The sequence below is a fragment of the Gobio gobio genome, assembly GCF_949357685.1.
Source record: "Gobio gobio genome assembly, chromosome: 12".
NCBI lineage: Eukaryota > Metazoa > Chordata > Actinopteri > Cypriniformes > Gobionidae > Gobio > Gobio gobio.
In genome coordinates, this window is record NC_137105.1 from 10,401,736 (window position 1) to 10,418,420 (window position 16,685).

The 16,685-nt window shown below is 36.4% G+C and overlaps 2 protein-coding genes across 2 annotated transcripts; both read left to right on the forward strand.

Annotated features, from left to right (window-relative positions):
- Positions 1-521: 521 nt before the first annotated feature.
- Positions 522-1,683, forward strand: LOC307135651 (nephrocan-like; the record flags this gene model as incomplete). Its single annotated transcript, XM_079832224.1, has 2 exons — positions 522-760; positions 1,407-1,683. 2 exons carry the CDS (start codon positions 522-524, stop codon positions 1,681-1,683), a joined length of 516 nt encoding a protein of 171 aa, XP_079688350.1.
- A 1,161-nt stretch (positions 1,684-2,844) lies between these two features.
- Positions 2,845-15,995, forward strand: nus1 (NUS1 dehydrodolichyl diphosphate synthase subunit). The gene is made up of 5 exons (XM_079830999.1): positions 2,845-3,391; positions 4,944-5,075; positions 7,069-7,221; positions 7,812-7,911; positions 11,814-15,995. Exons 1-5 carry the CDS (start codon positions 3,043-3,045, stop codon positions 11,902-11,904), a joined length of 825 nt encoding a protein of 274 aa, XP_079687125.1. The 5' UTR covers positions 2,845-3,042; the 3' UTR covers positions 11,905-15,995.
- Positions 15,996-16,685: the final 690 nt, after the last annotated feature.

A 16,685-nucleotide genomic window follows, 5' to 3' on the forward strand; every position in this document is an offset into this window, starting at 1 on the left:
CATTTTGTCAACAATGCACATGCATACAGAAAAAATGCATGCTTAACAGAATAGGTTGTAAATAGTTTATCAGCAAGTTTCTTACATTTGTAAGCAGACAGGACGATCTGTTGCTGATATGTCAGTTCCTTGCTGCATGGTGTCGAATTTTGTTTTCTAAGCATGATAATGATCTCAGCCATTGTTCTAAATAAAGCAGATGAGTCTTATTCTCACAAGCGTGAATCTGGCTCAGCTATTAACACTCAAAAAGCTGCTTCAGCTTTAAGCTTGTGAAGCGGTTTCCTCATAATGAAGATATTCTGCATTATTCTGTTTGTCTTACTCTACAATGAATCAACATTGCACTGCAGCCACATCTGTCCAAAAAACTACATCCATGAGCATATGCACACACACACACACACACACACACACACACACACATATACACATAATATTGGGCCACAATTATCCTGTTGTGGACATTTCATCGAGCAGATTGACGCAAATGCCCCCCCCCCAAAAAAAAACAAAACAAGATGAGGCAGTTTCCATGTGGCCTGCCCTCTGGCCTGGAGATCCTCCATTTGGGCCACAACAGGATACACAGCCTGCCTAAGTCGTCCCTGGAGGGCCTCAAGGAGCTGCGGGTCCTGAACCTCCAGAATAACCAGATTAGCACCTTGTGTGCAAACACCCTAACCCTAACATTCCTTGAAATTCTTGAGTGTCTTTACCTGGATGGAAATCAAATCGATTCAATACATGACGCCCCCAGGTTGCCCTTTAGATTTGAGATAAAACTTGGACAGGAATCAGATCCGATTTTTTTCACAGATTCTTCTTGCAACTGAATTGTCTCATATTGTTATTCATTTTATATATTGTGACATAAACCTAACTTGCAAAAAATGATGACAATTTGTTGTTCTAGTATCTTTGAGATTACACTTTTATAGTTTTAAATAATAATAATAATTAGTTTTTATTTTTTTCCAATTTAATATTAATTTTAGTTAAAGTTTTGTTGTTGTGTTTTTTATATTTTTATTAGTTTTTAGTCTGTATAGTTGTTCTAAACTAAACTAAAAATAAGAAACGTTGCCTTACAAACTAGATGAAATAAAACAAGTTTTTATTTTACTTTATTTTATTTAGTTAACAGTCTTTTTTCAAGTACAGAAATGATTTTTTTAAATGGTTTTGGCTTTAGTTTTAGTTAACTATTATATCTGATGGCAATTCATCTCATTATTTAAAAAAAAATATATTAATTTATTTATGCATATACTGTATTTATGCATGCATTATGCATTTATTTATTTATGCGTTTATTTATTAGACTGAATATGATTTAATACTATTATCTATTGTTCATGTTATATGCCTCAATAATCTCTTAATAATTGTTTTTTATTAATCAGTTCTTTTATAGATTATGCCAGGCTTCCTGAGTCACTAGTCTATTTGGACCTGAAAGGGAAAAACATTGACACAATACATGAACGTGAGATGAGCTCTCTCAGGCGACTGCAGGTGTTGCATATATGCAGCAACAAACTCTCCACCCTGCCTGCATTGAACCTACTAAAACTAAAACTTCTGTATCTGGATGGAAACCCATGGCAGTGCAGCTGTGAACTCCTGGAGGTCAAAAAGACCCTTTTAACAGGCCTGATCTCTGCAGTGAACCTGCAGTGAACCATATTCCTCATTTTAGCCTAACATATCATTGTATACCTCTATCTGTAAAATTCTGTTTATAGTAATAGCCATCTGTATATTATATTATATTCATAGTACATATCCACCTGTAAATTCTGTTTATAGTATTAACCATCTGTATATTATTCACTGTACATATTCACCTGTAAATTCTGTTTATAGTAATAACCATCTCTCTATTTATAGACATATTTATATATACTCAGTACATATCCATGTCCTGCACTTATGCAAACGTTGTATATCCTGCACTTGCTGCTATTGCACTTCTGGTTAGACCTAAACTGCATTTCGTTGCCTTGTACTTGTACTTGTGTAATGACAATAAAGTTGAATCTAATCTAATCTAATCTAATCTATGCACCTTTTGATGAATGGCGACGAGTGCATGTATTGGCACAAGATATCTGAGAGGAGATTTTCTTGTTAGTGAGCCAAGCTGAACACATAGACAAAGAGGAATAAATATGATGATTCTGATTTGCAAAAGTAATCCTGACATGTGAAAACACAACTGCAATGTTGTTCTTTATGCAAACCTAATGTAGAGCTTTGCATCTCTCCCTGTTTTATTCCTGGCATCCCTTATAGAACCAGCAATAAACGTTACGATAAAATAAATTGTACTTGGATTGGAAAATATGATTTTCATTTCATTAGCCTCCAGATTTGCTTGAAAGAAACAGAACCATAAAATCTATTTAGTGACAGTAACTCTTATAATATATAATTAATAATATTTAAATGATTGATTTAAGATATATATTTTAATACACATAACATACTGTGTTTTTATATTCCTAAATCAATTGACTAGGCTATTTTTAATCCTATTAAAATAATAGGATTTACGCATATTCCATTCGCTGGCACAGCAGCCAATCACATTGCACGATCTCGCGTAAGGCTAAATCAGTTTGGATATATATATATATATATATTTTTTTTTTTTGGTGTGTGTGTGTGTCATCTGTATATAGATCAGTGGCGTGTGTGTGGATCTGAAATCAGCCGTCAAGAGTTCTTCTCTCTCATTAACACTTGCCAGGCAAACATCATAACTGATCCCAGACCAACTCAGCGGACAGAATGACGCGCAAGCGCTCTGTCAACCGTCCAATCAGAGAGCTCCATGTCACACAGCCGCAGGTTCAGAGGGGAAAGGTTGGCAAGATGAAGAAATGGCAGCCGGCGCGCTGCTGTGTTGGCAGTGACCAAAATGGCTAATTTCTCTATAGGCCATCGCTCACACGTACACATATTCATTTAATATGAGGAATATACTTTAAAATCTGTTAGCTATTTAACCGGTGACGCGTTTAAAGACTTATACGCATGGCTTTACTGTATGAGATGGTGTGGCGGTTTTTGCACGCGCTGCTCTATGTCCAGCGCGCGCTGCTCGCCTGGCTCCGAGTCCACATCTGGAGATGGAAACGGGCTGTGGTGGGCTTATTACTGCCCCTCGCCCTCGGCTTTCATAATCAGAAAAAAGCGGGACCCGTAGGCAAACGGTCCAGCCGCCGGGTTCGCTGGGGAGCCGATGGCAGGACGTTAGAGAAGCTGCCCATTCATATGGGGTTATTGATCACTGAGGAGGAGATCAACTACACTGACATTGCCAATCTTGTGGTCTGGTGCATGGCAGTGGGCATCTCATATGTCAGTGTGTATGATAATCAAGGTAAGACTCATCGAGATTCTTCTGCGTTGAATAAAGGGAAGTGATTGCTGTCACATGAATCCAGTCACCTGCTGTTTCTTCCACAACACTCATGATGATTTGAGCAAAGAGTTCAATTAACACATTTAAAGTCTTAGTAATGAACTCTGTGTTCAGATATGTAAGCATTAATACAAAAAGTGTCACTTTTTATGTCTCAAGTTGAAGTCAATAGTAAAGTTATTGTTGAATGGTTTTGTTTATAAGACATGCTTTTAAAAGAGGTCATAATATAACCTAATTCTATCTATGTATCTATCTATCTATGCAAAACGTGTGACATAAACCAAAACTTCTTATTCCTTGACATTGAGAGTGAAACTAGACTTTATAATACCATTATTTGCATAAATAAGTTTCTTAAGAATCATCTTAGGAGATTTTGAAAAACCTTTTATTCTCATCTTTATAATGTTACAATGTCTCTGGTCTATTTCAAAACAGTCTCTTTCAACTCAGTATATTTCTCAACGAAGCTAGAGGAGTATGTGATGTGATTTATTTCTTATAACCTTAGACATATTTTATCACTGCCAATGGTGTGGTTAGGGGTGAACAGATCTATTCATGCCACCGTGGACCAAGGAATATTAACAATAACGTCAAGAAACTGAGTAGCCAGTGGTTGTAGTTTTGCTTCAAGATCTTTTCTCCCTCCCTATTATAATCGTATTATTATTATTATTATTTTTTTTAATATTTTAAACAGGCAAGTTACTTAAGAACAAGTTCTTCTTTTCAACAACCGCCTGGCAGGAGAATTAGATCTTCTGGTAAACATATTTTGCAGTACATATACATTCATTTAATACATTTACATGCTGTAATAAAAACACTCCCTAGTAGGTTTTTATTAACGCAGAGATTGAAATAAATGACTCTAATTTCAATGACACTTGTAGCACATTCCAGTCATTTGGGGCAGCAAAAGCTGAACGGCCATAAACAGTTTTCTTTTTTGGGATAGTTAAAAGAATATGATGAGATGATCTGTTGTATACGTACTAATGTGAGGTAGTAGCAACTCTAGAAGATATTTGGGTAATAGACCTAACAGGACTTTATAAATTAAAACACACCAGATGGGAAATACACAGATGTGTAATGATAAATAATTTTGTTTTATTGATCTGAATGTTCTTTATTATTTAGCTTTGATTATTCCCTGTCAGAACAGACCTGCGTCCTACCAGTTGAAAGCCACCGATCTAAACTACATTTTTAAGTAGTGATTCATTTAAATGTTCAGCAAGTTTAATTAACTTTCCTCAATTAGCCTCACATGTCTAGTCTAAATTTGTCTTCTGAAAGTGTGAAGTTGCTGACAACATATTTAGTAAGACTCCAGCATCTGTTATATCAGTGACTTCACAGCAAGTTTTTTGTATTTTATTTTTTTATGGTAGTTTTCAACTTTCATGGATGAAGAACATGGAGAGTTTTTCTCTGAAACTAGTGTTTCACGGGTGTGACATCTTTAGGTCATCATCTCTTTGTCACCCTTGTTTCATAGGTGTCTTCAAGAGGAATAACTCCAGACTCATGGAGGAGATCCAGAAAAAGCAGCAGGAGTTTTTGGGAATGGACAGCTCCAAATACTCAGTGGAGTTTTTGAAAAATGGTACAGATAAACAAGAGCATCAAGGTGAGGTTCAAAACATGATGAGAAAATGACTGTTGCTTTTATTTGAGACACCCACTGTGGGTGGACGCCTGAACAAACAGGTTGGATCAGAAGGTTTCATCTAGGATGACTGCCGGTTTTGTTCCTTTATGTTCCTCTGTTTTTTCTGTATTCATGACTTGGGTTAGGAAACTTTGAAAAATGCAGAAACTTTTATGCGGTTGTTATCTGGAAAGATTCATTGTTGTAAAACTCTTTAGGTCAGGAAATTTGTTTTACTTTTCCAAATGTGCCTTGAGCAAGTCATCTTTTGAAGACTATATGGAACCTAATCCAGAGTGACACACTGATACTGATGGGAACACCCGCTTTGCTTATTGTTTTCCACCTAGGCAATATATTTTTTTAGTATTTTTTTCTGCAGATCCAGTTGGACTACTAGTTCAGATTTTGCCCTGAAAGCATATTTATACTGTTAAATTTTTTTAGGAAGAGATTAATACTTTTAAAGGCACAATATTTAAGATTTTTGGATTAAAATGGCCAAAATCCACTAGAACAGTGTTATATATTTTCTTGACTTGTGTACTTACATTATCCCAAATGTTTACAAGAATGTTTAAATCCAGAGAAATAAGTCATTTTAACCAGGACGTGCTTCAGCTATCAATGACATCATACCCGTGTTACCCTCGATTTCCGTTTTTTATTTTTATTTAGTAGAAACCATGGAAAAACCAAAGACGTTTTAATATATTATGTGTTTATTAGACAGGTGAGCAACTGTTTGGATACATTCATCGACAGAAAACAAATCATTGTTATATAGCTCAACACAGTTAGTCTTATTGTTTAAATCTGGTTTTCTTGATTTACCGCGAGTAGTACCATGTTTTACCATGCCTAATATCGATCTAGCTTACTGAAGTGTCTCATAGTAGCCGCTGAGCGAACGCACCGAGTAGTGTTATAACATAACTTTCAAGTTCAACACACTCAAATGTATCTAATTTGATAAAACAGCGTTGTGTTACCCCACATACACATGAGCAGAAACGGAAGCGGTCGTCTGCGGCATAATAAAAGCTCCACAGCGTATGATGTAGGATGCAGGCATAGTAAGTTCTGGAGATGAACACAGAAGTGCAGAGGATAGAGCAAAACAAAACTTGGTTCTCGTGAGAACTAGCATATTCTCACCAGAGCATCATGCGTCAAATGCACTTTTATGGACAGAAACTGCCATTATAATGAACTATCCCTTTAAATTGATCAAATGTGACTAAATTATTACAACTACCTTGTTTTGTTACAAATGTTGTTCTCTTAAACTTTCTATTCATCAAAGAAATTATCTGAATAGTAAGCCGCACAACTGTGTTAAACATTGATAATAATAAGAAATGTTTCTTGAGCACCAAATCAGCATATTAGAATGATTTCTGAAGGACCGTGTGACATTGAAGACTGTAATGACTGATATGAGTAAAATGGCTGCTGGAAGTTAAGCGTTGCCATCACATTCACAATATTACTGTTTTTGTTTTTATGATCAAATAAAAGCAGCCTTGGTGAGCATAAGAGACTTCTTTCAAAAACATAAATCTTACTGACCTCAAACTTTTAAATGATATGGTATTTTATAATCTTTTTAATTTCTACTTCGTATTTACCTTTTTGATTTTCTACAAACCTGTCATCTGCATGATCACTAAGGCTTTATAGTCAAAATCTGTGACGTATAATTTTATCCCTCACTTTTTCATCTTCAACTACATATCAAAATATCTTTGTATGGACTTGTTTGCAAGATGTGAAATGATTGCTGTTTTTAGCTCAGTCTCATCACACGTCTTTCTTAAACGGGTAGACTGTGACTTCATGTTTAGTCATTTTCTCAATTTCCAAATGAAATAATGACCCATGTTCATGCATCGCCTGCGTCTTTTAGTCTTTTTAAATGTTTTGTCCACGTCTAATAAATTAACAAATTTTTTCTGTCTGTCTTTTATAGTGTTCTCTTGTCAGTCAGTGGTAAAGGTCCTATCTCCAGATGATGGGCGGCTCAGTATAGTCCAGGCTGCCCAGCAGCTGTGTAGGGCCGTCGAGCAGAAGGAAAGGACATCCAAAGACATTGATGTCACAGTGCTGGACTCATTACTCCGAGGTGAGGTCTCTTTCAGCTGACCATAAGCACACACTAGCAGTTAAATATATGGATTAGACCTTTAATTTGATTCCAGTCAAAACACGTGATGTGAATTTACGTTGAGTTGTACAGTATTGGGACGAAGGTGCCAGAACTTCAACTGATAGAATGCGCTGTAGCACGAAACTACCATATTTCTTCAAAAACAGATTGTGGGCACATTTTAATCGTCCACGATCAACAAACATACCTGCATGCTCTATTTTGACATCAGATATTTGTCCTGTCTGTCTAATCTCTCAAGACATATAACTGATTGTGCTCGCATTCATTTTGCGTCATAAAAGTATTTTGACATGCATGTGCATTTAACCGTTTACACGGATCCAGAATCGTTAAAGATCCTCCTGGAGGATATGTTGTGATGCAAATCTGTAAGCCAGTACCCTGTGTGCAGGCTCAGAATCCTTTGTCCGCTGTTTCTATGGTCTCCAAGATCATCTCAGTTACCAAAAGAGCCTGTTGTGGTTGGGCTCACCCTCAGGCTCAAAGAGCAGTTTTTCGTTCCACTGATGCCTGTTTTTTTTTTTTTTTTTGTCCCCATACAGAGTCAAAGAACATACCTGACCCAGACCTGCTGCTGAAGTTTGGCCCTGTGGAAAGCACACTTGGTTTTCTTCCCTGGCACATCAGACTAACAGAGATTATGTGAGTATGTTTTTGTATGGATTAGGGCTGTCAACGAATATTCTAAATTCGAATATATATTAGAATAGTTATAAAAAAAAAAAAAAACGAATTTCGAAGGTGAAAATTAATATTCTAATAAAAAAAAAGTGGAAAATTTGGAAAATGTATGTAGAAATGTAACGTTAACTTATACAACTAAATTTATGATCTCTTAAATGTTTCCTAATTTCACTACTTTTGTGAGTTTTCACTTAGTTTCGTGAACTTTTCTTTATTAAATGGGCTTTATGCTTTTGTAGGCTCATTTTGTAAATACAAGCAACTAATTTGTATGTGCAAACTGGACCGCCCTTACTTTGCATCACCCGCCACAAGCTCTTTGTCTGCAACACGACAAGAGGCCATAACGGAGAAATTAATTTAGTTCATTTGTAAGGACATGAGAGCGATCAGTGTCGTGGATAGGGCAGGCTTCAGGGAGTTCTGTCAAGCAATGGAACCGAGGTACTGACTGAATAGATATTGCATGAATAAAGGATAAATGCACTGCTGCCACTGGTTTGATTATTTACCGTTTCATGTCAAGGAAAAGTTCCATGTTTACCACAGCACAGCTTGCCCGGAGCGTAAAACTTCAATTAATATTTGTTTCAATCACTGAATGAAGCCTGCTATATTTGGGACCAGTTGCGACCTTAAATTGCTTGCACAAAACTCTTGATCAGCACTCAAAATGTGTTTGTTCATTTAAACCGTTATGCGCAGAGAGCGTGAGGGCGAGAGAGAGTGAGGTTTTTTCAAATTTTATCATTTGCCTCCATCCCAATATACTGAACAACGCGACATACATTCACTTCACACGTTAGTGGTAGAGTTATACTCACGGAACACTATAGTTATTATATCGTCACAATCACGAAAGTTCAGTATTTGCATGCGTTTTAAATCCTTGCCGGTTAAATATTTAATTTGCGTGCTTAACTTGCACGGTTTTAATATGCCCTTTTCCGAGCGCACGCACTAAACGCCTGTCAAACATGTGATTACTGGACTAAGTAGTCTTACTGCGCTAATACTGTCAAATACACACAAGGTTAACATAAACACAGTCGGTTATGTCTAAAGTGAAAGTAAAATCGGCGTGTGTCTGTATATTAGATGCACAGGTCTTAAATTGACAGCAGCAGCCTAGTGAATACGCTGTCCTTAAAGGGACAGTTCACCTCTAAAATTGTCATTATTTACTCACTCTAATATTGTTCCAAACCTGTATTCATTTCTCGATGACAGAATTTTCATTTTTGAGTGAACTATCCCTTTAATGTTAATACAACAACAAAAGACAAAAAGAAAATCACTCACTGCTCTTGACTGAAAAACTAATACAGTAGCTAAGAATCAATGTATATTTTATAGTGAAGTCTATGTAGTGTTTTATTTTTACATTTATTCATTCTATTTCATAATTAAATGCTGCTGTACAGCTCTGAGCTGCCAGTGTAAATCTTTATATATATTTATTTTATATGTTACAATACACTAGGAATGTGTACAAGGTTTTTTTTTTTAAAGTAAAGTTTTAAGTTTAAGAAAGATTTTTCAATTATTTTAAGTAAAATGAAGAAAGAGTATTGCAATAAAAAATAGTCTTTTTTCTCCTTAACCTCTTGCGGTTCCTGTCGCCTAAGAATAGAATAGCAAAAAACTGATGTGACAAGCCATTAGAACTGAACCGAAAACCGTGGTTAAAAACCGAGGCATGTATTGAACCGTGGACTAACTGTATTGTTGAATCCCTAGTCTGAAGCCCAGGTGCACTTAGTGTCCAGGTGTCCGAATCCACTTTTGCTAGTTTAACGATGGAAAAAACAGTCTGCGCGCCAGGCGCATGGTCCAAAAGGGTTGTACGTAGTCTCTCTCTGTGTGTGTAATAAGCAGAGTGTATGCACGTTGTGCACCTGCCTATAGGTGCATATTACTAACACAGCCTTTAAATAACACAAAAAATACTGCGACTTAAGACCAGGTTTCAGTTGGTCAATGGCGGAGTTGTTTTCAATTGCCTCAAAATAGCAATGCGCCAACATTGCGCCTGAACACGCTATTTGAACAACGTGACTCAGGACTTGAAAATGATAACTGCGTCGGCCTGAAACTAGCAAAAAAAACTTGCGTCGCATTGCGCCGGGTGTATGATGGGGCCCCTTGTGTCAACAATGAAAATCTAGAATTTAAACCTAGAAATTGTCAAATTAGAATTTCTAAAAGATGTACAGCAAAGAAATATATATTTTTTTATGAGAGGGATATTGTGGGATTGTTATCAAAAGAGTGTGTGCTTGAGTTGACATGTTTGTTCTGTATGGGGGAGTTTTGCCTGGAGAGTTCACTTGAGTCCTTTTAGATTATCAGAACAGATTAACAACTAAACATGTCTACGCTGGCACACTTATCTCTGGAAGCTTTCCAAGCGTGCGTGATGACGTGTACAGCTCTGTGAGATCACTGCACTCATATAGACTTGCACCGCATTGCATCATGCAACCACCGTACTGTCCTGCAGTCTGACATGCTCCATCTTAAACTGCTTTAAACGGCAGTTTTTACCACATCAGATTGTCAATGAAGAATGCACTTTTAATGTTTTCATTTTAAGTTCAGAAAATGTTGTGTAAAATAAGTGTTTAATTTCAGTAGGTCTGTCTGTGTACTTGTTTGTTTTTAATAAATCATAATGCATTATTGTACATATCATGTCAATGTAAATTATATAAACTTGTCAGTCTACCAGCAATTAAAAAAAGGTGTGGGGGGGTGTCAATGAATTGGTGAATTTTAAAAGGAAAAGAATATGAATTGTCTTTCCACTCAACTAATGTGAGAAATGGTCATTTTCCTTTTCAGTAATATATGCCTAATCTCATATATTTTATTATATTATATTAAAAAAGATACTTAAGAAAAAGGTCTGAATCAAGTTAACCGACTGATGATGGTGAATTTGCATTTTTCAGCACTGTTATTTGTTGAGTTTCACTAGAGGGCAGTGTGTCACTGCTGGTTTTTTACTGTATTATTAGCAAACTTGATGATCTGTTTAGTTATAGTTTCCCTTCCTTGTGTCATGACTGATTCAGTCTTATTAACCTCGGACGGTTGCTTGGTGCCTGAGAACACATCTGTAGGCTGTTAATCAGAGTTGTTGCACTAAAAAAAATTATTTCGATTTTTATAAAAATTAAGTGATTACACAAAATTGATTTACAATTATGCATCTACTTTTCAGGTATATAATTAGCTGGATTTTGAATACTTTGCAGAAACTGATATAGTCCAACCACATCTAATCATGCTCATTCCACTAAAATTAAATGTGCACATTTGGAAAATGACTGATAATGATGTAATTTACCTAAATGTACATTACCATATAAAAGTTTAAGAAACTAGATTTTTTTTTCCTGTTTTTGTTTCTAATAAATAATGTTCTCTTGAAATTACTATATCAAAGAATCCTGAAAAACTAGCACAGTTTCCACAAAAATATTAAGCAACACAACTGTTTTCAACATTGATAATAAGAAGCATTGCTTGAGCAGCAGATCAGCATATTAGAATGATTTCTGAAGGATCATGTGACACTGAAGACTGGAGAAAATTCAGCTTTGATCACAGGAATAGTTATTTAATTTATTTTTATTGTAATAATATTTTACAATACTACTTTATTATATCAAATAATTTCTTTCTCACTAAGACTTCTTTCAAAAACATTAAAAAGCTTTCCGAACCAAATCTTTTCAACAATAGTTTACATATTTTGTTTTGTATTTTTTACAACACAAAAAGGATTATTTCTTTTAACTGGTGTGTTGCTGAAGGATTTACTCTCTCCATTTTTCTGCCCTCTCCACCTGTAGCTCAATGCCGTCCCACATAGACGTCTCCTACGACGACCTACTCAGCGCTCTGCAGTGCTATGCGGTGTGTGAGCAGCGGCTGGGCAAGTGAGGAGCCGTCCGCAGAGAGCAGAACTGGGACTGGGTCCGCAGAGAAGGAACTGAACGATGGAGGAGGTCCATCCCTCTCTTCATGTTTACAGTTGAAGCACTGGAGCCTCAGTGGCTGCCCTTCTCCGCCCGGATCATCTCTGCTCCTCTCCGCCATGATGGGCGTCTCTCTGTGTGTATGTGTGTGACTATGCTTGTATGTTTGTGTATGTGTGAGTCTCCAGTGAGTAATTACATGCAGAAAAGTACACGAGCGCTGCCCTACGTTACGCCCACCAGCAAGCCGTTGGCGAAGATCATGAAAGGAACGTGGTTAGCCATATGGTGTAATTTTACCGTCACTCTTCTCTTTTCCCTTGCCGTATCTCTGGACACATTCAATGGCAGTCTGCACAAGTGCACTGAACTCTACAGAAGTTGCATACGTCATCCGTCTGTCATAGCGTGACTTTTGAGCCCTTGGAGAGGGGGGCGGAATAATGTACTCTTGGTGAACAATCGGATTAAATGTGCTTCTAGTTGCACAGCTGCTTTTAGACGGTGCAAACGTGCGAGGGTTTTCTATTCGACGAATCTTCTGCATGCTTAATTTGTCTGCAACTCCATGAAGGCTTACCAAGCGCGCTATAAATGGTTGTGTTTGTGTAATTGTGTTTGAATGTGCGCGTGCATGCCACTAAATGACACTGATTAGCATTAAACCCTGAAGTTTGTCATTCTAAGTGCGTGAATTCAATTGATCGCCGCCCCCCCCCTCCAAAAGCTCTCGCTGTTTGTAATGGCTCGTGACGCTAATTGTTTTTATTTGATTTTTATTTGTCATCAGTAAATAATGTGTCATTCAGAAGTCTGTTATTTTTCTCAGTCGATATCTCTATAGATCCAAAATGTTTTGAGATCCATGATTTTTTTTCTTCCATAAAATGCCATAGGCTTTTCATCGTTCATGGCCCCTATGAAGAAGTCTTAAATGTGTAATTCACGGGTTGCCATGGGAAGGGTTTGTTTGCTAGTGTCCAGCGTGAATGTAAAATAAACGTTAGTTGTACTGAGAGTGGCAGTGATTCTTCTGCGGTGGAGTCAGTCGACATGAAAAGAGGAATGAATTTCTGCTCTGGTAATCTGACCGGCACTTTTATCCAAAGTGACTTGCATTTTGACTATATATTTTATCAGTATGCTCCTTGGGAATTGAACTCATGACGTTGGCATTTCGAGCCACATGCTCTACAAGTCACAGGAACTCTACTGCTGTATTGGCTACTCTATAAATATTTCCTCTTCAGAGTTTTTGTTCATATTCAGTCTCGTTAAAAATTTTGCTCATGCTCACTAAGGCTGCATTTATTTGATCAATACAGTAAAAACAGCAATATTGCTAAGTAATATTACAATTTAAAATGACTAATTTCTGTTTTAAAATGTAATTTATTCCTGCGATGGCAAAGCTGAATTTTCAGCATCGTTCCTCCAGTCTTCAGGTGTCACATGATCAGAAATCATTCCAATATGCTGATTTGCTGCTCAAGAAACATTTCTTATTAATAATAAAAACGGCTGTTGCTTAATATTTTTATGGAAAACATGATGCATTTTTTTTGACACGGGATGCTTCACAAAAGAACAGCATTTATTTGAAATAGAAATCTATTGTAACATTGTAAATGTTTTTACTTTTTACTTAGCCTGACAAGCCAGACCCTTTTGTTTTTTCCAGCTCGCAAGCCAACAGAGAGTTGCTAGACGACCCTAGCTGCAAATTACATTTGCTGCCGCTAGGGTGCGTCTAGATTTCTAGGCTAGTCTTTACTGTCACTTCTGATCAATTTAATGCATACTTGATGAATAGAAATATTAAAAGTAAAAAGATCTTACTGACCCCAAATTGCATGGTATATCGCAACCATACGAGTTTTTTTAAACAGTATCAGCTGATATTGGCTATTTAATTGTGTGCTCATTTCCACTGTTTTAAAAATTTTGATGCACACAAGAAGTTAATCTTTAAAAGCACTAATAATTGACTAACTTGCTCTTTAACAAATCTCAAAATGAAAATCACCTGTACTGTATATTATGTCATGCTTAAATTCACTTGAAGCATTTCAAATGTTAGAATTTTTATGTTTTGTTGTATTTTATTTAAACAAAATATTATAGAATTGTTATACCCACTTATCGACCAAAACAAGAAAAGAATTACAGCCAGAATTGTAACATCCCAATAGGTTACCATAATAACTTCAACCAAGTCAGCTACTATTAAAATCTAAAGCAACAACCAAAGGCCAAAAAATGGCTTATCTAAAAATATTGTAAGTTACTCGCTCTTATGTTGTTCCAAACTTGTATGACTAACTGTCTTCTGTAAAGCACAAAAGGAGAAGATGACCAGAATATCTAAACTGCTTTTGTCAATACAGTGGAAGTGGATGTTGACCAGGGGCTCTGCACCTCCAGGGCTGCGTTTCCCAAAGCCAGCTATGGTCGCAAGTTCCGTCATTATTCAAAGAACAATTGAATAACATTGAACAAATAGTTAAATGGAACTTGTGACCATAGCGGGCTATCAATGCTTTTGGTAAACGCACAGCAGAACTGGGGAAAAAAAAGCAACCTGTCTGCCCATATGACTCCAGCTCTATATATTCCAATTTGTCTGAGCTCTGAAGCCACACAATAGCTCGTGTGAGGAACACATCGTTATTCAAAATGGAAAATCCTGACTTGACATTTGTGGTCCACATTCACTTCCATTTATATGCAAAAGAGAACCTTAAACTTGCGATAAATAACTCCCTGCTGTTCTACAGAATGAAGTAAGTTAAGTGGGTTTCAAAGGCATGAGGGTGAGTAATGTGCATTTACATTTTTGGGTGAACTGTCACTTTAAATTCCAATAGTAGATGTAACATTAAAGCTGAAGGATAGGGGTCATCATAGATTCCTCCTGTTCCGATTAAACACCTCCATGTCCAAAAATGCAGCTTCTGAAGTAGTTCACACATTTAGGTCAGTGAGGACGGGAGGTGTTATGAACACCTGGGCCACCGATTACATCCCGAGACTTATTCATATCTTCTGTCGGGTGTCATTTATTTCTCTTTTTGAGGTAAGAGACTGTGAAAATGACTATTTTGAGAAGGACGAATACCAGAACTGCACTTCATTTTATGGTTCAATATCTATTACTCGAATCTACAGCCAACTGGTGCATACTAAAATCTGCTTTTTATATTCCCATGTTTCTCATAGGGAAAGTTTCGTTATGGCTTGTTGCTGGGATCAAAAAACAAACTAGAATTGCATTAAAAGCATGTCCGCCGGAGGACGCAATAACGCTGTAGATTAACATACATTTGGCTCCAAGGCTTTAGATTTTCAGTCGTACATGTCCTTCATCATCTTTAATGTATTGCATGTTTTATTTGGAAAAGTTTTTCCATATTTATTTATTGCTGTTTTTCATATCACTTAAGATTTCTCTTCATATTTTTTAGTTGATTCACACAACCAGTCAGTGCGTGTGGTTCACAAATCGCAATTGCAAGCAAGATGCGTTTATTGCCTTAGGCCTCGAAGAATCTAGTTTCTCTCCGTCTTCTGTGTCTCTAAAGAGCAAATAAATGTGTTTCGTTTTAATAGTTTTATGGAAGTGGCTGAACATGAAAAATACATGGCAACTTTTAAGTAATGATAGCTGCACTGAATCTTCTGAGAATCAGTTTGTGAAGATGTTTGCGAGTATCTGAAGAACAAATTGTCGTGACCTACATGCGAATGTTGGGAACGTGTAGCGGGTATTCAAGTTATTCTGGTGGTTGGTATGAATAAATGTGTGGTCTAGCATGGAGTTATGCTCTGTCTTATTAATAAATCTATATTTCAACTAAATGTTAATGGAAACTGAGCAGACAAGATGTTCACTGTTCACAGGGCCAAAGCCACAAGTGCTTGCAGATGTTGTGAGGGCCATAACTTTGATGCCCAGCAAAATATTTGTGATGAAATGCACTGTATTTTTTTTTATCAAATGAGAGATTTTATGTAAATCTGTTTTAATTTTAAGTAATATTATATTGAATTAAATTTTATACAATTTGTTTCCTTGAAAATGTATAGTTTATAGTTTTAGGCCAGTCATATATTTTATTTACTCTTGAAAAATCATTTTAAATCATCAGTATCATATTTTGACCTAAAAGCAGATGCACATCAGTAAGAAAACATGTTTTTTTTTCTCTCAGGCTTTAAGTTTATTCATTTTTTAATTGATTAAAAGGTTGAAGGTCAGTGCAAAATGAAAGGTAATAACAGTATAACTTGCAAATATTGTGTATGCCTATAATATGATGAAGTATGATGTCAGAAAGGGTGGATTGTCATAACTCGGTTGAACTCTTCTCTTTAGAAAAAAAAGACATTCAATAATAGAAAAATTGGTAACACTTTAAAATAAGGTTCATTAGTTAACTACATTAGTTAACATGAACTGATAATGAACTGCGCTTATAAAGCATTTATTTATCTTTGTTAATTTCAACATTTACTAATGCATTATTAAAACAATTAAAAAAATAAAAACGATTATAGGGCTTAGTTGAGCAATACAGACGGATTAGGTCAATTCACACCGCACAGCCAAACACCAACAAGTCTGTCGGGAGTTTGTTGGATCACTGGCTGCGTCCGAAACCTGCAAAATGCTGCCTTCGGAGGACACATTTCAAGGCTGGAAGGCACCAAGACACTGAATCTAATGTTAACTTCACTTCCTGTCTC

Excerpts from the sequence above, each read along its gene's own strand:
- nus1 (XM_079830999.1), top strand. The coding sequence starts at position 3,043 with ATGGCTTTACTGTATGAGATGGTGTGGCGGTTTTTGCACGCGCTGCTC. Across the intron at positions 7,222-7,811 it reads GCTGGACTCATTACTCCGAG|AGTCAAAGAACATACCTGAC; the intron begins GTGAGGTCTCTT and ends GTCCCCATACAG. Across the intron at positions 7,912-11,813 it reads ATCAGACTAACAGAGATTAT|CTCAATGCCGTCCCACATAG; the intron begins GTGAGTATGTTT and ends CTCCACCTGTAG.